Source organism: Trachemys scripta, chromosome 5 (assembly GCF_013100865.1).
Source record: "Trachemys scripta elegans isolate TJP31775 chromosome 5, CAS_Tse_1.0, whole genome shotgun sequence".
Taxonomy (NCBI): Eukaryota; Metazoa; Chordata; order Testudines; family Emydidae; genus Trachemys; species Trachemys scripta.
Window position 1 is genome coordinate 115,516,599 of NC_048302.1, and position 22,123 is coordinate 115,538,721.

Genomic DNA, 22,123 nt, shown 5'->3' on the forward strand with positions numbered 1-22,123 from the left:
TAAGCAACCAAGTTTGGAAATTTTGGCTCAGATCCTCAAAGATATTTAGGCTTCTACCTTCCACTGAAATGGACCTCTCTCCCTAGTTATACTGGGCCTGATCTAACTCTCATTAAAGCAGTTGTAAATATATTCATTGACTTTAATGGTATATGAATTAAACCCTTAGTAAACATATAACCACATAATAAAGATGCCAGACAAGCTGGCGCAATTTGACTATCTCTGGATTGATGCATGGAGGCAGAGTTATGTGTGGAAGTATGCACAGAAATTGTCAACACAATGCTAGGCTCCAGGCAGTGCAATCAGTCTCTCACTCTCCCGAGCGATGGAAATTAACCTCCCAACCAGTGAACAATAGAAAAGACTTTAAAAAGAAAATTGAATGAAAAATGTTTGAATAATAGAGAAGCTGTGACAGAAACTGACAGACGCCAGATAATTCCATTGGATTCTATATCCTGGCTTTTGTCATCTTGTGTCACAGCCTTAATGATATTTAACCCTGGTTTTGTATTCAAACACAATTATTGCAGGGGATGGGATGCATGGATTCCCTATTCTTTTATTAGGGATTTGTAATAACAGACTGCCCTACAATTTCGTGATGTGATGCCGACACTTCAGCAAGGGGCTCCCAACAACGTTTTTCCTTTTAGCTTGTAATAAACAACATGCAGAAGGGGTGCATGTATTGCACACAGGAGGGCTAGTGGACAGGGGAAAATGTGTTCTCATAACCATAATCAAAGAGGGAGGTGGCAGTGCTTGGAAATCAAATTTGGATGGAGCTGCACTTTGCTTATACTTTCCCTGCAACACATTCTTTGAGTAGGCTGGTTTTTCAGGATACAATTCAACATGCCTAATTTGAAGAGGGTCTGGAGGATGAGGGCCTAAACAGGAGTTGGAGGTATCTTCACTGGGGGCATTTTATATCGCACTTGCCATTTGGTGCAATTTGGTCCATTCCAAAACAAAAACAAACCAAAAAATTAAGGACCTTCTCTAACGCACGCTGAAGCTAATGGGGGTCTTTCCACTGACTTTGGATTAGGCCCCACAGATGATTTAGAAGAGAGGGGGTGTAACTCCATCAGAGACGAAGAAATCATCCCAAACTTCCCTTTGTTGGTAGAAATGTAACTCAACACTGAAATCCTCTGCTGGCAGATCACTGCCTTCACTTCCAATTCCCACAGACTTATATAAACACCCACAGAAATAGAATTTCACCTGCATTAAGAATACTTAAAAAAAATTATCATAACAATGCAGTAATGCAGGGCAGGCTGACCCAGCATTCTGTCCTGGCCTCAAAGTAGTTTGTGCCTCTCCTTAATGGTCCTTTTACATTCCACACTGTAGTCTGGGCTACATTTTCCTCTCCAGGAAAATGTCAACCTTTCCTCTCTACATCATCTTCCTCCAGGTTGATTTCCCCTCCGCACTCTGCTGAACTGCATTTAGTGCCCTGTCAGATTGTTAGAATGCCCCATAATACACAGCACTGTGCCAGCACTACAGATAGATGCAGCTGCTGGTGCAAACCGGGAGGAAGAGGTTTGTGTCACAGCCAGGCCAGGCATGACCATCTCTCATTCAGTGTTTCTCATGGGGGTGAGCAAGCAGGGGTAAAGACTCTCAATTCTGAAAACTGTTTTCACCCACTAAGGAGCAACTCAGAATAAAAAGTCTGTGGGAGATGGGGGAATAAGGTAGCCTAGTCAGGCGATGAGTGATCATTCAGACTTGGTCAGTTTCCTGGTAACTGGACACTAATCAACTTGGAGGTTGGTAATTATCTATAAAAATTCCCTGGTGCTTTGAACTGGTAACCAACTTTACAGCCTGTAGAGTAAAATTATGTATTTATCTGTTACAAATACTCCCAGAGACTGTGATGGGGGAGGTATTTTTAAAATAAAAATGAAAGTTAAAATATGCATTTAATTTTAAAATAGATTTAAAAAAGCCCTCTGAGTGTGAATAATAGTGGAGCATACAATCATAATAAAGGATACTGAAACTCCGGTCTGTGATTGCTAAGTGCCAGAGGTTAATCCTGAGATCATCAGCTGACATGTATGTCTCACAGTCGCTGTTGACAGAAATTGAGTTGACATGATAGGTATGACCATTAGCAAAGATTCTCCTGGGGGTGACTTCTACCATCAAATCCATGGGTTTCAATACAGGCACCTACAAAAAAAAATTAAATACAATTTTTAAGTAATTTCTGTGTATATGTTGAGAAACTCAGCATAGTGCAGGGAATGAGATATAACTACATTTTAAATAATTTACTGCATTTCTTTCACTGCTTTATGCCTCATCAAAAACTGTCAAGTAACAAAAAGGCTATAATTTTTCTGATCCATAATAAATTAAGTCTTTGAAAACAAATGCTAGATATGTATAGGCCGGCTGTACATAGATTATTATCGTTCATTATTTGTATTATCATAGCACCCAGCAGCCTAATCATGGACCAGAAAGCCACTGTGCTAGACCCTGTACAAACACATAACAAAGATGGTCCCTGCCTCAAAGAGCTTACAATTGCCTAGCTAGCAATTGACTACAATTGGTGGTATTTTTTTTCCACGCTTTTCATGGAGGTTACTACACTATAAAATATTTGCTGCTGAGAGAAATCAGGGATTCTAGACAATATTTCAGGATCTAAAGCTCCAATCCAGCATATAGGACTCCTCACATGAGTAAAGTTATGCACGTGCTTAATCCTTTGCTGAAGTAAGGCCCAAGAGCATATACTTTACCAGTCAGAGAACAGCTGGACATTGGACAAAGAATTCTCACAGAGGCCAGTAGCTCACCTGTAGTGATGTTACGGTAGACAGATCTTTAAGTTTCCCTTCTTCATCTTTTAAGTTGTATCCCTCTGGTCTCTTATCTCGTTCAGTAACTTTCCATAATTTGATAGTTTTATCTTTTAAAAAAAGAAACCAGAGTTTCTGTTAGCCATGAGACTTCGAACTCTGTTATTCACCTTTAAGATAATAAACACTACCGAAACAGAGCACTCACCTAAACTCAATTTTGCAACTCAGACCCACTTTTCTAACTGCAAAACTGCTGACTCATGAAGGGTTTACTGAATCTACAAGAGACTCAGCCAGTTCTTGCCTGCTAACAAAATTAGCAGAAACTGCTCTCAGACCCTGCTCCGCACTTAATAGGGAGAGTGGACCAAAACTGCTCACTGTAGAAGGCACGCCCTTGAGAACCTATGTCCCTCCCCCATGAAAGATGCACAGCCGTGCAGTTCGGTCCAGTTTGCTGGGATATTCAGAAGCAACGCCATTGGAGTATTCGGTGGATGGGTTGTCTAGCTGATGAACGGCCTGTTGCAAGAATAGGCAAAAACTTATTATCTTTACCTCACAGGCTCATGCAGAGAAAAGACCAGGGAAGGACGGCGGCTATATTTAGGAGTTCCTCATCTCCAAGAGAGAGGCATGGACAGAAGAGCAGCAGCAGGGAGATAGAGAGAGAGAAATTCTAAAGGAGAGGTATCACACTGGGATGGGTATGAGGCAGAGGAGTGGGGAGGAAAAAGGACACTAATGTTCTGGGAGTTGATAACCATTTCAAACCCTTCCTCTGAACGCACTGGCTGGGTGTGCATGACTTTTATGCTGCTCTCTAGTGGATGGCTCCTACAGAGGCTATGGGACCTACCACTAATGTCAGCTGAGGAACAATCCCTTCAGTTCAAGTGGTAGAGGCCTGTACATTTTTTTTTTTTTTTTTTGAAGCTGAGGGATCAGGGCTCTATATGTGTGATCTAATAGTAATAGTGTCTGTTGCAGTGCCCAAATTCATTGCACCCCTACGTGCTGGCATGACAAAATTTGCCAGGACCAGTATGGCAGCATTAAAAAGAGGCAAAATAAATAATAACAGGACAGACTTTAAAGGCCACTGCCCACTCATGTAGACTGCAGCTTTGTTCCACACAGTCCCTAAAAAGAATACAATCTGATAGGAGAAAAAGTGGTCACATTTCATTTCTGTAGTGTGTTTAACTTTGACATTCTTTTGCTTTAAAATCAATTAACCTTCCTCTCGCAGAAAAGAAAACGAACTGCATTATAGCTATGATGTAGCTTATGTAGAAGTTTTATTCACCCACTAACCCTCATGCAACAAAAATCCTAACATTGAACAGTTACAGTCTATGACTTTAATTATACCAACCTATATTTGAGCAGCTGTACCTAGCTAACATTAAATATATGTTACAATTACACCACTTTGTGTTTCGTTTTGGCAAGTTAAGTTTTCTTTGTGACTTGTAGTCAGATGTATTATGAAGTGTGTACAGTTCATGAAAATTCCTGTCTAACTACCATGCTATTCATAAGTTTTTAAAAATGTAATGATGCAATCAATCCAACTTTCACTTTTCACTATTAAAGCCAATGCACACCACAAGAAGAAACATTAGATGCATCTCTTTCATGGTAGGATTTGACCTCTATTGATTAGCACATCAATTTTTGCAGGAAAACTTGCTTGTTTAATGGTTAAATGAATCATATTTGCTGACTGTCTTCTCTGCATATATGCCCTCTGGACTCACAACATCCTTAAATATTCAAAGTGTCAACATGCTTTGAAAAGGGACTATAGAAATGCACTGTGAGGTTCCATATTCATTCAGTCTCAGGGGTGTTGTGAAGTTTAAATTAATTAGTGTCTGGAAACCAATTTGAAATCCTCAGATGAAAGGCTTTGTATAGGCCAAATTCTGAGCTATTTGATGTAATTCAGTCAGAAACTGGCCCCTGTAGTGTGAAGAATTATCAATGAATCACAGTGATTTGTTATTATAACATTTAATTAGCTCAGTTTACAAGTCAAACTTTAATTTTGCTGACTGCAAGCACTGCTAGCCCATACTGGGACTGAATGTCCCAGTGGGGTCCTTCTGTCTCCATTAATAAAGATGCTGCAGTCAGAACTTAGCTGACAAATTTTGCTGGTGATGTGTGAACTGGAAAGAATCCAACTCCCTCTCCCATAGCTGTGTAGCCCCTGCACAGTTTGCTGTACTGAAAACAGGTTTCTCTTAGAAGCAAATATGATGTGAAGACACGTGGGCCCAAATTCAGACCTCAGATCCATGGGTGTGTCTTCCATTTAATTCAGTGGGAGCTACACATCTGTATCTATGGGTAGAATTTGCTCTTTGGGAGAAGATCTGCTGCATAATTAGATGCTATTTTTACACACTCACTTTACTGACCACAATCGTGCTTTAGATTCTAAAACATAATTTTCTAGATCTGCCTTATTCTAATTTTGCATCCAAGTACTGGATTCAGAAAAAAATGTCTGAACAATAACCAATTGCTGTTGATCTAAAGTATTTACATGTCCCCCACTTCTGAAGTTCCTGAACACCTCAGAATGTATCTTCACAACACTTCTATGAGGTAGGGAATTACATGGTCAAAGTCACACAGGAATGGTAGAGTAGGGAACTGAAGCCAGGTCTCCTGAATTCTAGGCTGCTGCCCTACCCTCTAAACCATCCTTCTACATATACCACGGGCTCAGTCGTCAGTGGTGCCAGTGCCAAGCAATGAGAAACTGCCCTAAAGGGACAGCGAAGGAGTCCCCCAACACAGAGGAATCTTTGAGTGTCCAAAGCCAGCATGTTCAGATCTATGCCACCTGTATTCTCCCCACTCTCCTCTGCACAGAAGGCATGTCAGGGATGCGCCAGAGCTAGGAAGGGGCAGAGCAGATTTTGCCGAAACTTTGGCTGGCTGAGTGTCTGGCTGCAACCAGGGTAACTTAGGGCAGCCCTGAGACAGCTCGTTTCATACCCACCAGCAAGCCCATGATCAGGGAAGCAGGAAGGTGCCTTAGAGTGTGTGCTAAGTTTAAACTCGGTAGAGCCGAGGACTGAGCCCCATGTATTTCCAGAGGTTTCTAAAAGCATACTTTAGAATGGAAGTAACAGGGTTTGCTTTCCAAAACAGAAAATCAACTTCTGCCTATATTAAAATAGGATTCTTTTGTTAAACTTGTTTGAATCAGGGAAGATATTTGAGATTAGGGAGATGTACAGAAATGAACTCTCAAATGCCATGTTTCTTTTGTGAATGATAAATTTAGCCCTCACTGTAGCTAGCTTTTAAAAATCTGCTTCATGTCAGCTTGCCAAGAGGAAAACAGATAGTAAAACCATTCCACATGCATAAGGAGGTGTGACACATGTAGGGTGACCAGATGTCCTGATATAATCAGGACCATCCCGATATTAGGGACTTTGTCTTATATACACAATTATACCTCCCTGCAAAAAAAAAAAAAAAAAAAAAAAAAAAAAAAGTCCCAATTCTTCATACTTGCTATCTGGTCACACTAGGTATATTCTGCTTTTGGATGCATCAATGCAGCTCCCATTGACCCTTAATAATTAATATAATACCAAGAATTGTGTATTATGTCAGAATGCCCCAAAAAAGCTTATGTATTAAAAACCCAGTTCCAAGGCAAGAAGGCTGAGAAACACTGATCAATATTAGACATTAATGTTCTAATCTGTAAATATTGTTTTATTGTTGTAAACCTTGACTAGAAGTAATGACCTTGCCTTAAAGAGCAGTTCTGTTCTGAAAAGCAATTGTCTAAGATGGCATTATGGTGTTCCATGTTTCTTATCTGTCAGTGATTTCTAAATTTGCTCAGTTTTACAAGTAAAACATTTTTACGTCAGAGTGCTGTCAACTCAACCTGGCATTTGAGAATCAAGCTGGCTTTTACCCATGTCATACATCATCAACAGTAATGAAGGTCCTGGAAGTCAAATGATCTCCTCAGTGACACTTGTGCAACTGTATGCTTTCAAATTATTCCCACAGTGACACCTTTACAAACCCTTACTTAGCTCTTGTATGCCACTTTTCATCTGAAGATTTCTAAGTATTTTGCAAAGAAGGATCAGTATCACTAGCTCTCTATTGTGCATACCCAAGTGTAACTGTTTGGAACTTAGTAAACAATTCTGTTGATAATACATTAGAAGGAAATGTAATCCATCTCTCTCTCAGCTGAATTGGTTCTGAAGGGCTAACAGGAGTAAAAAGTATTAAAAGCCCTATTTTTTTTTTACTTAAGTCAGCAGATATAGTTCTGCATACACATACAAAGCATAATTATTGAGTAAGAAGGTCCCATTTTCACATAGTTGCTTTTCCGAACAGAACTGCATATTACTAGCAAAAGTAGATGGCTCCCTAAGTGGAGCTGAACAAATGATTTTTCTGTTTGGTCACCGAAAAATTTCACCGTTCTCCATCCCTAAATGCCTCATGAACATTCAGATAGGAATCCTCGTCTGTGAATGTGAATAAAACTTACAAATAGTAAATATCAAAATCCATGTAACAATTTTTCTTAGTAGACTCTGAAACTGGACACTATTGAAATGCAAATTTAATTTTAAATGAGATTGGGAAATAGTGGGCAAGAGAGACTAGCAGGGTTGAAATGGGCCAGAGCAGAATGTTGATACTTCTTGTACTGGTTCTTCTATCTTACCATTTGTTGACAGAAGGGAGTGGGCTGCATTTTGCTGTGGTAGCCACTTGATCTTGTTTATTTTTTCCTCTATCTCCAAACTCTTCAAATAATCAAATTCAGGCTCATGGCTCTGGAACGTGCTGTAAACATTGTACTCCCCCTGATTGTAAGGCTCATTTTTACTCTGTGAAGAACATGGAGAAACAAAAATGTGTCTAATGATGTCAGTATTTTATCTCCAGCTTCTGGGCTGAATGAGGTAAATATATAAGCCATCATAAATATAACAATCCTAGGAAATATTTTATTTTAAATTTAAAACATGCTGTTGACAGATTGCTTTACTATGACAAATAAAATAGTTTTTCATGGGCATTAAAATGATGTTTAATACCCAGACAAAAGTCTTTGTTAAGATCATTAGGAATGCAAAAGAGGAATTACTTCAGTAAAAATCTTATTAAAATCTTGTGGTTATTAAAAAATTGCATGTGACAATTTGGGAATTCAGAATTTAATTTTCACAAGCAGCCTTAACTCTGACCATTCCCTGCATTCCTGGAAATGTTTAGCCACACCCCATAACTTATCTGCATTACATTTCTACATGCCCCAGGATAATATTCATACTCCTCATACTAATGTACAAACTACATTGTTCCAGAGAGGAGCAATAGACCCTCCTCCAATCCAGCCTTCTTTTATCAACCTGCTGTACACTCCTTACTTCTCATTGTTCATGTACAAACCAAAGAAAGACCTATCCTCTCCCCTCGCAGGTCCCCATTACACGACAGTTACACTTTCACAGCCTACCTGCAACATAGAAGGTCTGATTCTCATGAACACTCTCTGGCAGTGTAAAGGGACTCTAAAGTGGGTGTAAATAGGTGAGAATCAGGCCAAGATTCACCAGCCAGCTTTCACTATCTACCTAATAAGCCACCAAGGAAATCACAAATACAAATCTGTCCAAACCATTCTGTCTCTACAGAGTACACAGACTGCTATACCTGACTGATTCTCCCCCACAGTGTGCATCTGAGACTGAAGTATCCGTATATAACCAAGTCTTCTGGCTAACCCCCTCCACTGGCCAAATACTGGCTGAGATGACAGTGTACAGCATTCTCCAAAACAAAACCAGGCAGGGTATGACACTATTTATTCCATAGTTATGATACAAGGGAAGGTGAGCAGAATTTGAAAAGGAAGAGCAAAAGATATGAGGGATGTTATAACATATAGCTTTGTGGTGTGGTTGCTACTAAATGCAGAGCTAAGCTTGTTTGTGGAACCTTAACTATGAATTTCAGACTAAACAAGAAACAAAAAACAAAAACAGCTTTTCCTTAACTTAGAAGTTCTGTGCTTCCAATTGTTGACCTTGGATAGCAACTAGGAATAGCAGGGAAATTCTGAATTAAGACTCTTATCTTCTTTTATTCACCTAATTGAACCTAAATATTACAGGCTGAAAGGATAACACGCTTTCGAACAAGACTCTTTTCTGAGGCCCCTTTGTCACACAATCCCTATGGCAAAACACCTTGGGTGATGACATTCTGGCCCCACTGAAGTCAATGGAGGTTTGCCCTTGACTTCACAGGGCCAAGACTTCACCCTGTTTTCTCAGCCAAGATCCGTGATCTCCACAACAGAGCAATTAACGGAATGCTCCATGGAGTGACACTGACCTCCCACCCCTCTCAAAATAGGTAACATTCAGTTTTTGTTACTCTTGATAGCATTCAAAAAATCTATTAGATCTCAACAGTGTAAAAAAAAGCTTTGTGAGCAATTACGGCAGGAAGCAGTAACAAACATACCTCAGGTTCCCTTTGGAATATAACAACCCGACCTCCCTTGTCCCCAGTAGCCAGTAGTTCTCCAGTGTGATTGAACTCAACTGTAGAAATAATATCAGCTAGAAGGAAAAAGTGAGAAAAGGCAAACCATTAGAAATGTCAAGGGCTCCATACAAAAACAGGAAATTAGGGACTCAAAAGATATACAGAGGAATGCAATAGCAAGCTACCCATTTAAAAGTTTGCCCTGCCATTAAAATCTGGCAACTGAAACAACTGTAGACTTCTAGAGGCGAGATCATGATTTAAGGCACTACCTGCATTTTGAGAGTAGAAGGGTTATGCACCAAGAAGAGCAGAGGTAGCACAGAGAGTCTCTTGCTACAGACTCAGCTGTGTCACAAATTATATTCCTCACCCTCTATGAGGCATTTAGCACTCCTGGAAGCATAGGAATTCCCCTGTCCTGATGTGCAAGGAGTGCAAATGCCTAGTCCCTCCACAGAGGCACGAATGCAAGACTGAGTCTCCTTATGTCCTTTACACACTGTGCACTACAAAACATGGTCTGTTCCAGGGCAGAGTTTTTGGCAGATCATTTCAACACCATAAAAACATATCATGAGAAATTTCTAAAACACCAGTTTTAGTTTGTTTTTAAATATAGAACCCCAAGAATAATTTTTTGAGGAGACGTGAATGTCATCAAAACTGCAGGCCAGCCTATTTTACAAAACACTGTAGAGTTGAAATGAAAGGGGAGAAAAAGAGCTAGAAGGCAGGAAGAATAAATTATTTCACTCGCATGAAAATAAATGTTAGAATCATAATCTGCAGTTAATCCTCACTATTAGCATAATTTAAATTAAAATGTCCAGTGTGATGATAAATTAGGGATCCATCATATATACCGAGTTATAGTTAAACATATAGGATATTACCCACATAAACATGTTTCGGTTTACTATAATTATCAACCTTCAGTGATAAGGGACAGATTTTTAAGAAGTGCTTAGCACTCAACAGCTCCCATTTAGGCATCTAAAGGAGTAGTCAGATTTTCAAATCATCTCAGCGTCCATCAGCTCACATTGAGAACAGTGGGAGTTAGTGGCAGCTGAACCCTATTGAAAATCTGGACACCCTTTAGGTGCCTAACCAGGATATGTAACCAGCTCTTTTGAAAATCTGGCCCTAAACAGTCACTAAAATTCAAAAGTATCTAAATGAGAAGTAGAAGTTCCATTTATTTGCTGCACTTTATGAATTAAAAACATCTGTTCCCATTATTCTTTTACTAATCCTGCCCCAAATTTCTATTGCCAGTAGCTTTCCCTATGAACTATCAAAAAGCTAGGGGGAAGTATACAATTACTAATGTAAAAAGAAAACCTTGTCCTATTACTGAGAAACAGAAAGTTTATTTAAAAATAAACCCTTAAATATAGGATTTTTGAAAACAAGATATATGATATCTATTATGATTTTTCAGCTTGAGTGGGTGTATGTAGGTGTTAGTATTTCATAGACTTCAGGATGGGACCACAAGTGTGTCACTTATCTTCAGCTGTATAAAACGTGTGGCTACTCACTAATCCTGGGAGGAGTCGAAAGGGCAGGGAATTCATTGTATTCCGTTAATATGGGCATGTGTGTAAGAAAAATATCCTTAGGCCAAGAAATGCAGAACTCTAAGTGAGCCTAGTGTGCTTCCTAAAACTATGGGCAAAATGCTGCCAATGCTGGAACATTTTCAATTTAAGAATCTGTCTGGGAAATCAAAGGGCTTAGCAGAATCCACTGCTTCTGTTGGACGCGTTATATCCTCTGCACAGTGCTGAAAGCGCGCCAGGCTGCAATAGGTTGTAGACCCAGGAAATAAAATATGTACAACTCAAGTTGTACATGAGTCCACAGTGTGCCCTTGTTGCCAAGAAGGCTAACGGCATATTGCGCTGCATTAGTAGGAACATTGCCAGCAGTTCGAGGGAAGTGATTATTAGCCTCTATTCGGCGCTGGTGAGGCCACATCTGGAGTCCTGTATCCAGTTTTGGACCCCCCACTACAGAAAGGATGTGGACAAATTGGAGACAGTACAGCGGAAGGCAACGAAAATGATTAGGGGGCTGGAGCACATGACTTATGAGGAGAGGCTGAGAGAACTGGGCTTATTTAGTCTGCAGAAGAGAAGAGTGAGGGGGGATTTGATAGCAGCCTTCAACTACCTGAAGGGGGGTTCCAAAGAGGATGGAACTAGGCTGTTCTCAGTGGCAGCAGATGGCAGAACAGGGAGCAATAGTCTCAAGTTGCAGTGGGGGAGGTCTAGGATGAATATTAGGAAAAACTATTTACCTAGGAGGGTGGTGAAGCACTGGAATGGGTTACCTAGGGAGGTAGTAGAATTTCCATCCTTAGAGGTTTTTAAGGTCAGGCTTGACAAAGCCCTGGCTGGGATGATTTAGTTGGGGTTGGTTCTGCTTTGAGCAGGGGGTTGGACTAGATGACCTCCTGAGCTCTCTTCCAACCCTGATATTCTATGAGTGCTTTGGGAGCCCCAGACACTGCGGTAACATCCTAGGTGGACTCCTACACTGGAGAACTATTACTGCAGTGCACAGTGTGGCTAAGTGCCAGATTACTCCTTCAGAATATGTAAATGTTCCATGCTGGAAGAGTTGATTCACTCACATGTACCTGGGGTACCATGTTTGAAATGCAAAAAACCCCAGCATCCACCCCACCCACGAGGCAAGCCCGCCACATCCCCAACCTCCAACCACAAAGCAACTCCACAGCGCTCTCCCAATATCCACGTATAGTATCTAGAGAGATAACACATACAGATAAGATTGATAACATTACACATCTCCTCACTCTCACATGACTCAAACCCTCTCACACACGTACGGTGCGCTTGCGTGTTGATGGGCAGATATCTGCTGTATTTTCAACAGTTTTGATCTATTATCACTTAAACTGTGGAAGTAGGATCACTGCAACATTGTTAGCTGGACACAAACGTTTAACATTAGATATGCCAGTGTATTGTGATACTAATGCAAATTTTTAGATCCACGTAAAAAAAACTCCGACAGATTAAGTTAATTTTTTGGAAACTGACAAATCCATAAAAAAAAACCCGGCCAGGCTGGTCAAATACCAGCCAGGAGGTGACCCTACATGTACAGTGAGCTTTATAAAATAGATGGTTCAGATAAACAGCCCCCCTGCATCCTTCTTCAAATACTTATCTTTCATATCACACCCGGCAGTGCCTAGCTTTCCTCTAACACACCAGGATCAGAGAGCATTCACCAAATAGTGAACAGCGACTGTGGCCTCAGGGCTGGCGCAACCCATTAGGCAACCTAGGCGGTCGCCTAGGGCGCTACAATTTCGGGGGCGGCGATCGCGGTGGTATTTCGGCAGCGGGACCTTCCGCCGCCTCTGTGGGGGGGCGGCATTTCGGGGCGGGACCTTCCACCGCCTAGGGCGGCAGAAAAGCTGGCGGCACTACTGTGTGGCCTCAATAGCCAATGGGCAAATGCTGCTGACCAGACTGTAAACCCCAGCTCAGCTTTGTAAAATATATATGAACTGGCACATGAAGAAATATTTTGAAGCGGCAGAGCTGAATATCGTCACTTGATAGTATTTTGGTTCAAAATACTGTTGTTTTTAAATTAAATCTGCACAGAATAATCTAAACTAGAGATGAAAAGCCATATTTGGTCATCTACGCCATGCCTTGCCAAAGCAGGATTGTTTCAACCAATACTGCATATTATCTAGTGCTTTTCTTCAGTCTAATTTTAAATGGTCATGTGAATGGGAACTCCTCCTGGGGAGACTATGCTGCAGCCTAATCCCCGTCAGAAGTTTTTCCTGATTCAGCCTAAAGTCTCCATTTCTTAAATTCATCCCAATACTGCTAGTTATATATGCCCCTTTGCCCCTCTCTAACTAATCCCTCTCCAACTTTGGAGTTTACATCCTTTCAAAACTTGTAGTCCATTCCACTGTTACCCCACAGCTGCTGCTTAGCTATACATACTCAGTTCTTTCAATGTTTTTCTTAAATCAGTGCCAGACAGATCTCTCATTGCATTGCTCTTCTCTGTGCTCCCTCAGCTTCGTTAGTACCTTTCCAATATTCATGTAGGCAGAAATAATGGCAGTGTTCCAGGAGCAGTCTCACTAGATCAGTCGTGGGAATGACTATAACCTCAGCGTTCTATGATGGAGTCTCTGCACATGCAGATCAAAATCACATTGGCCTTTTATCCACACTCATAATTTACTGTCCAGTCTCTCTCTCTAGGGCTGGTTTGGCTTCGCAACTTTTCCGGTTTCTTGATTTAAGTAATACAGAAAAGACATAGGTCAAAATACTTAGTTTATGCACAATATTAATCTACACATCATGTACCTCCATAATATTTTGATTATTATATCTTAGATGAATATTGTTATCCCCATATCATACATTCTACGGGTCAAATCCTAAGGGCCTTATTCATTTTTATTCAGCTCTTACCTTTGTCAGACAAACTCCCCATAACTTTGACTAAAAACCTCAGGATATTTTCCATCTCTATGGTAACACAAACATTTTCAAATGTTAATTGTTCCTCAGAACATAAGGCAAATAAGGGACATTTCAGAATCACTTCACCCACTCTGAAAATGCAACCTCTTGGATGAATCGTGGCAGCCTTTTTAAGAGCAAACCCCAATATACTGCAACAGTTTAGGGAAGAGAATGGAAATAAATATTATATCCAGTTGAAATTGCAGGGGAAATCTGGATGGTCAATTACTAGATTTGGAGTGGGCCAGAATACTGGAATTAACATCATTACTGCAGGTTTCAGAGTAGCAGCCGTGTTAGTCTGCATCCGCAAAAGGAACAGGAGTACTTGTTTAAGTACTCCTGATCCAAAAGACAGTACTTTCAGCATCACAGTGTCCCTAACGATTTTCTGAGGCATTGATTCAGTGCTGACTCAGAGGGCAAGAGTGTCATCTACTGAATCACCACTTCATTTTCTGTAGCAGCAAGGAGCTCCTGGGATGTCTTTGATCCTAGTACTGACCTGGTGTAAACTTGGCTTGTGATATCTAATAAGATCATGCCACAACCGGTCATGGCTGCAGGCAATCCTCTTTCACACTGATATAGAAGTCCCTGAGTAAGCATAATTTGACAAATGTAACAAAGAAGCTCACTACGCAGATGGAGATACAAAACAGAGGGACATAAAAGTAGACAAGAGGCAGACCAGACAGAATATCACACAAGTTCTTGTATAAACTGAATGTCACCACAATGAAATGCATTATGGGAAATTTAGAGGTGCTCAGAAAATGGAAAACATGTTTTGCAAAAAGAAAAATGTGCTAATTGTTTTCTGTTTTTCACTAAAAGTTCAAAAGTTTCTGAGAAACTCTAGAAAAGATCATTTTAAAAACCAAATGTTTGAAGCTCAAGTGAATCTTAATTTTTTTTAAATAACTGAAGGGTCATTCTTTAACAATGGCAGAATTTTCCCCCTTGAAACTGTTGTGGCTGTGTACTCTAGTGGACAGGGAATACATGGGACCCAGGAGATCTGGACTGTGTTCCCACCTCACCACTGAGGAAGTCACTTCACCTCTCCATGCCTCTGTTTTCCCTCCAAATCTGTCAGTCTTGTGCTTTAGGAGTGTAAGCTCTTTGGAGCAGAGACTGTCTTTCATTGTGTTCGTACAGTGCATAACACAACAGGGCCCAATCTCAGTTGCGGACTCTAGGTGCTACTATCATACAAATACCAGTAGCATTCTATGATCCTAAGTGTTTCAGGGATTGGTGAAACAGGATCATCAACCAACAAGAGGATGGAATCCACATTAAGTAAGAACCAATGCATCCACTCCCTTTGATGCGGTTGTATTCCTAACTAACATTGTGACTGGCTCCATTGCTAGCATGAGCAAATGTATTCATGGCAAAATCTAAACAGCCTAATTCAGTCCCATCCAGCATTTTTTTCTCATCCAAGGACAAATGGTTTCTGGGTTTAAATGGTTGTTTTCTAAATGTAATGTGAAATCTGATATACTTGGCCTTAAATGCTGAACAGCACCCTGGAAAAGTCAGGCTGCTGCTGTGGAAAGATATGGAGAATACTTTTCAGAGTAACAGCGTGTTAGTCTGTATCCGCAAAAAGAAGAACAGGAGTACTTGTGGCACCTTAGAGACTAACAAATTTATTAGAGCATAAGCTTTCGTGGACTACAGCCCACTTCTTCAGATGCATATAGAACAAACCCCGATGCCAACTCTGTCCACATATCTATTCAAGTGACATCATCATAGGACCTAATCACATCAGCCATACCATCAGGGGCTCGTTCACCTGCACATCTACCAATGTGATATATGCCATCATGTACCAGCAATGCCCCTCTGCCATGTACATTGGCCAAACCGGACAGTCTCTACGCAAAAGAATTAATGGACACAAATCTGACATCAGGAATCAAAATACTCAAAAACCAGTGGGAGAACACTTTAACCTGTCTGGTCATTCAGTGACAGACCTGCGGGTGGCTATATTACAACAGAAAAACTTCAAAAACAGACTCCAAAGAGAGACTGGTGAGCTAGAATTGATATGCAAACTAGACACAATCAACTCCGGTTTGAATAAGGACTGGGAATGGCTGAGCCATTACAAACATTGACTCCCCTTGTAAGTACTCTCACACTTATTATCAAAAGTTTTTTTTCTCTTAATTAATTGGCCTCTCAGAGTTGGTAAGACAACTCCCACCTGTTTATGCTCTCTGTATGTGTGTATATATATCTCCTCAATATATGTTCCATTCTATATGCATCCGAAGAAGTGGGCTGTAGTCCACGAAAGCTTATGCTCTAATAAATTTGTTAGTCTCTAAGGTGCCACAAGTACTCCTGTTCTTCTTTTTATGGAGAATACTGTGAACTCTAGCCTTTGCCAGGCCTATTCACCAGCACTGAGCAGGGCTGCTTCTTTCCCTGACAATCCTAACTGGGAAAATAAGGTGGGTGAGGTAATATCTTTTATTGGATCAATACGGCTGCAGCTACACGGCATACATCCTGATTGGGGCTTTAGTTGCGCTATGCACTTTGCAGCCGCTCAGCAGGAGCAATGCCGGCTCCCACTTGACTAGCAGGGAGAAAAGCGGCCGAGCTTGCCCAGAGCGAGGAACACTATAAGGTTTCAAGCCATGACACAGCTTGGACTAGTGTATGCTGGGTGCTGCCCATTCGACTCAACCCTGCTACCGGCTGCACAAACATGTAATTAGGTGTCCAAGGCCAGTACAGGAAAACACTTCAGTGTGTGCTTAATCCCATGTCTATACCAGACAACACTTAAATACTCATGTGCTCACACCAAATAGGGATCCTATCCTAAACAGGGGGTTAAAGGCTGTCATTAATGGCTGCAATTATTAGGTTTTTTAAAACAAATTGTCCCTACCTGATTTACTGTGCAAAACCCATAACTTAACTATAGTTATCTCTTTGCGTTGTGATTTTTTAAAGAACATTTACAACATTTAATAAATTAAAAATCTACAAACTAACCAGTAATGTCGGGCCTATTTGACAGATAGAATTAAGCAACTAGGACAACAAGTCTTGGAGCAAAATCAATGGGGGAAAATGGTATTTCAGCTAATGCACAGGCCTACAAGTCAGGAGATTTGGATTCTATTCTGAGCACTGGGAAAGGCTTCCAATGTGAAAACAAGTTGTTACGGTCTACATTTTTTCAAGTGGCACTGATTTTCATGTCCAGTTTAAAACACCAATGGCCTGATTTCAGAGGTGCTGAGCACCCACCAATGTCTGTAATACTGAGAGTTGTGGGGACCCCAAACCTCTAAAAATGAAACTGTAGGGGCTTCATCCTGTGCCCATTGAAGTTAATGGAAAAGTGCCAACTAACTTGCACAGTGCAGGTTCAGGCCACTATTGTTTCAAGTTGAATACCCAAAAGTTCAGATGCCCAAAATTAGTGGCCACTTCTTAAAAGGTTTGCCATAAATGCCTCAGTTTCCTCACCTATAAAATAGTTTCCTTAGCTCAGCAGGGTTTTTTTAAGGCTTAATTTGTTAATTTTTAAAGCACCTTGAGATCCTTGTATGGATCTCTTAACTATTGGTCCTACTGAGCCCAGTATCTCTATTACTTGACCCTCTGAAGTGCCGACCTTTGTGTATGAAATACTACCTGGATTGGTAAAGAATGTCCTACGTTCCCTTGTCCTTTATCTTTTTCATTAACTATTTCAGCAGTTCTCAAACTGTGGGTCAGGACCCCAAAGTGGGTCATGATCCCATTTTGATGGGGTCCCCAGGGCTGGTGTTATACTTGCTGGGGCCCAGGGCTGGAGTCCCACCGCCCTTGGCTGAAGCCGAATCCCCAAGGGTGTCAGCCCTGGATGGCAGGGATCAGGTTACAGGTCCCCCGCCTCGGGTTGAAGCCCTTGGGTTTTGCTCCCCCAGCCCCTGCCTAGGGCGGGTTCCGGCTTCAGTCCCCCCTCCTGAGGTTGTATAGTAATTTTTGTTGTCAAAAAGGGGTCACAGTGCAATGAAGTTTGAGAACCCCTGAACTACTTCATTATCATTGAAGGAAATAGATTAGCTGATTTGCTAGAAAGCCCTTCAGCTCAGGTGGTTTTAAACTGTTCAATAATATTACTAGATGGTTAGTCTAGATATTTAACCTTTAAGATCAGAAATACAATTTCTAAGTTTCATAAATATTTTAGTCTGAAACTATCAACAGAAATATCGGTACTGAACACACACAAAAAGGTCTGTATAATAAATATTGTACAACATACGCTATGCAAATTATTCCTTGTTGATGTATGAAAAATACAGCTGGACATTTATTTCTCTATTTATTTGTCAGCAAAAAGACCACCTTTAATTGTGAAAGATCAGGATTCAACAACAGGCTTAAAACACCCTGCTCAAATGCTATGGAAATTTCAAAACCGTGTCAGTCCTTTCCCATTACCAAGTAACCATAAGGTGCAAGAAGGCAAAACTTGCCATGGGCATCACATCATGTATTTACGGCTTCCTGCACTGGGTATAAACTGATGCTCATTGGATAAACCTTGTCTGTGCTGTGAGCTTTCAATCCCTCCCTATTAATTTCACACTGAGGAGCCACACAGCCTGGCAGCCAGTAGCACACAGATTAAAAGTGGTGCTGCCAAGTGTTAAAAAATGCTAGGCAACAATGCCTGAATGGGATCATGGAAAGCCCTTGCAGATACCCTCTCATTTCTGAGCAAACAAACGCCCAAAACCTGAAAGGACTTAATTTATTAAAATCCGTCTTTCAGTGTAGACTAGTCTTATTGTTTTCTTCTTCGCTTACACAAAATAAATACAGTGACAGTCTGCATCCAGCAAGTATCAATTTTGTGAAAAGGGGCTATTGCAATTCAAACATAAAAAGAAAAAGATTATTAGGACCTTAAAGGGAACTCTTCCATTTAAAATATATACAAGGAGCACTGAAAAGTCATCTAAAATTTAAAATCTTGTATCAAACAAAAATGTTCAGTATGGATATTTCCTGTGTATTAAAAAAGCATTAACAGGATTTGACTGTCAGCTAGTTCTGAACTTTAAAAAAATGTTTTTAAACTGAGCAACTAAGAGCTGGGGCACAGGGGAAGTAATCATGTAAACATTTCAGACAGGCACACTGGTATTACAAGTAACACAAAATAATCATATTTAGCACTAACCAGTTTTCATGTTTAAGATTTTTTGGGTTTTTTTATACAGACAATACTGCATTAACCCTCCCAACACCCTGTGTTACTATTTCCATATTTACACATGGGGAAAATGAACAGGTCAAGTGACTTGTTCAAGGCTACACATTGAGTCTTGATTATACAAACACTGAAAGACAAACAGTATAGACAATGGCTCAGCAAACCAGCTCTATTCAGCAAAGCATTTAAGCACGCGCTTTACATTAAGCAACTATTTAAGCCTCATTGATTTCAGTTCAAGCTCACGTTCGAATGTTTTGCTGAATTGGGACCCCCAATGAACGGGCACATTAATAACATGACAGGCCCTGGGCAGAAAAAAGGCAAACATAGCCCACACAAATGGGTTGTACTTATTTGGGTGGATCTGTGAGACAGGATCGTGAAAGGGCCAGGGCAACTGAGCAGCACCTGCTCAATATGGAGTGGTGACGGGGGAAGCATCAGACACAGTCTGCTATATTGAATGTGAGCCATGTGGATCATTGCTGTGCATTGACCAACTGGACACAGCCCTAGTTTGCCAAATTTCCCATTCTGCTCTGCTGTGGGGACTCTGGCTGGAATTTTCTTCCTCAGCGTGCAGAAGATGGGGAGTACAATTGTGTGGGTTTGCTGTAGTCTGTGCTACAAGCACAGCAGAAACAATGCATTTCTGTGGCCTTCAGTCCTGATGCAGCCATGTAAACAGGAGGGGATTAGCTATATTGTACTAGGGTTACCATATGTCCGGATTTTCCCGGACATGTCCGGTTTTTCGTCCTCAAATCCCCGTCCGGGGGGAATTGCCAAAAAGCCAAACATGTCCGGGAAAATGCCGGCATCCCTGCCCCAGTCCCCTGCTTACCTGAGCGCCTCCGGCAGGCTGCGACCTGTAGGCGGATTAACTGCTGTGGCGGCAGCTGCTGCTGCTCCCCCCAGACACCTCAGCTCTGTGTAGCTGAAGAGCCGAGCTGCCCTAGCACTATCGGCTTCACGGTTTGCCAGGCAGCCCCCAGACCTCCAGACCCGCTGCACCCCCAGCCGGGCGCTTCCCCAGCGCAGCCGGAGCCCGGGAGGGGAAGCGCCCGGCCGGGGGGGCAGGGTCTGGAGGTCTGGGGGCTGCCCAGCAAACCGTGAAGCCGGTAGCGCTCGGGCAGCTGTTTCGCGTGACTGGGAGGGAGGAGGGGGAATGCGGGGGGCTCAGGGGAGGGGGCGGAGTTGGGGCAGGGCTGGAGCAGTGCCGGGGCGGGGCCAGGGGCACATGGAGTGTTCTCTTTTTTAAAACCTTAAATATGGTAACCCTATATTGTACATGAGACTGAATACTGGAGCCTTTGTTCAGAACACTTACTTTATGCACAAACATCAACGGTTTAGCAAATTTTTAGTTTCCAGCACAGAGAGTGTGCAATATTTCCTCATTTCATGAACAAACCTTACTCCACCCCATCACGTCGCTCACATTTTGAGGAGACTCCCAAACACTCCTGGGCCTGATTCCAAACTCTCAACAGTTTTAAAACAATGGATTTGCTCATGATTTACACTGGTATAAGTGAGATAAGAACCGGCTCCTGTTAGTGAAGTGAAGTGGCCAAAACCAGCTGCATTTTATCCCTATTATCTAAAAACAAAATGAAAGCTGAGTTAACTGAGTGGCCTGATCCAAAACCCATTGAAACTAATGGAAAGATGGTCCCTTACTCCAATGAGCACTGGGTCTGGCCCAGCATGATTAGCAGGAACATGAACAGAATCTGAAGTATTCTTCTGCCATCCTTTCATCTCTACACATCCAAGCACATGAAGGTAAGTGCCACGGAAGATAAATAGTAGGGGAAAGGCAGTCAAAATGTACATGTCATTACTAATTTTCTGGTCCAAGTAAAAAGCAGATTTTTGTTCTTTGTGAAATAGAAAGTGGAATACTGGCTATTGCAAACAGCAATAAGTATTTGATGGGGTTTTGTTTTAATCAAATATTCATCTTAGAGAACCATCTGCATATAACCTTCAGATGCCATTTTATTATTGGTTTTTTTAAAATTTAATGTAAAGTAAATTATCATATAAAATGGGGTATATTCCTTCTCCCTCCCCCCCCCCCCCCCATATATCCCAGGCTTCCAGATAAATAAATTGGCAGGCAATCGATTTTTCTATTTTAAATAACAATTTGAACTATTCATCCTTCCCTATTTTCTCCTCTGTGATTTCCAGCAGCGGGTCAGCAGCTAAGGTCATAACATGGGGCTTGCTGGCTGTCACAGGAGCTTGATGCCAAACGGTGTTAGATACTCATCTAGTGTTAGCATCTGTTTGCTTGGCAAGCTCCGAAGGCAGTTGAGTTGACAGCTCTGAATTTGCCTCTGGGTCTGTCACAAGATTATATGGCTGTTGGACTTTGGGGAGTGCCTGATACTGCTTTGATGAGTATCCGACACATCGCAAGACATTACAGCCTTCCTTAACAGCTTCTGAAATCAATAGTTGTGATCTTTCATAATAATTCAGGTGGTGTGGTTAGCTGTTTTGAGAAAATTAAAAACAAAGCAAAAAATAAATAAATAAATAAATAAAACTAATTAACTCCCATTGCTTAAATCAAATTGCCTTCATGTTGATCCAGTTTACGTAATATGACCTGAAGACCTCATAACAGGGCATGAATATCAGTAGAATACCAAGAGGCAAGGAAGTCTGTTTCAGTAAATAGGCTGATATGAGAATGAACAGTGCTTGTGTTTTTCAAAGTGTCATTACCAAACAGAGACAGGCTGTTTATAGAATTGATGCATTGGCCTGATACATCATTGCCATGTAGCGATTTACACAAATGTAAACAAAGTGCCAACGAGTGCATCCAGCACAAAAATAATAATTTGATAGCGACTTACATCCATTTTACACTAGTGTATGAGCTC

The 22,123-nt window shown here is 41.2% G+C and overlaps 1 protein-coding gene across 3 annotated transcripts in view; it reads right to left on the reverse strand.

Moving 5' to 3' along the window:
* Positions 1–22,123, reverse strand: part of PPP2R2C (protein phosphatase 2 regulatory subunit Bgamma) — a 270,028-nt gene that overhangs the window by 67,732 nt on the left and 180,173 nt on the right. For all 3 annotated transcript variants that reach the window (XM_034770935.1, XM_034770936.1, XM_034770937.1), the window contains 4 exons: positions 9,396–9,493; positions 7,585–7,750; positions 2,844–2,956; positions 2,028–2,205 (listed from right to left, as the gene is read on the reverse strand). In XM_034770935.1, coding sequence (XP_034626826.1) covers positions 2,028–2,205; positions 2,844–2,956; positions 7,585–7,750; positions 9,396–9,493 — 555 coding nt within the window. The remainder of the gene's footprint in view (positions 1–2,027; positions 2,206–2,843; positions 2,957–7,584; positions 7,751–9,395; positions 9,494–22,123) is intronic.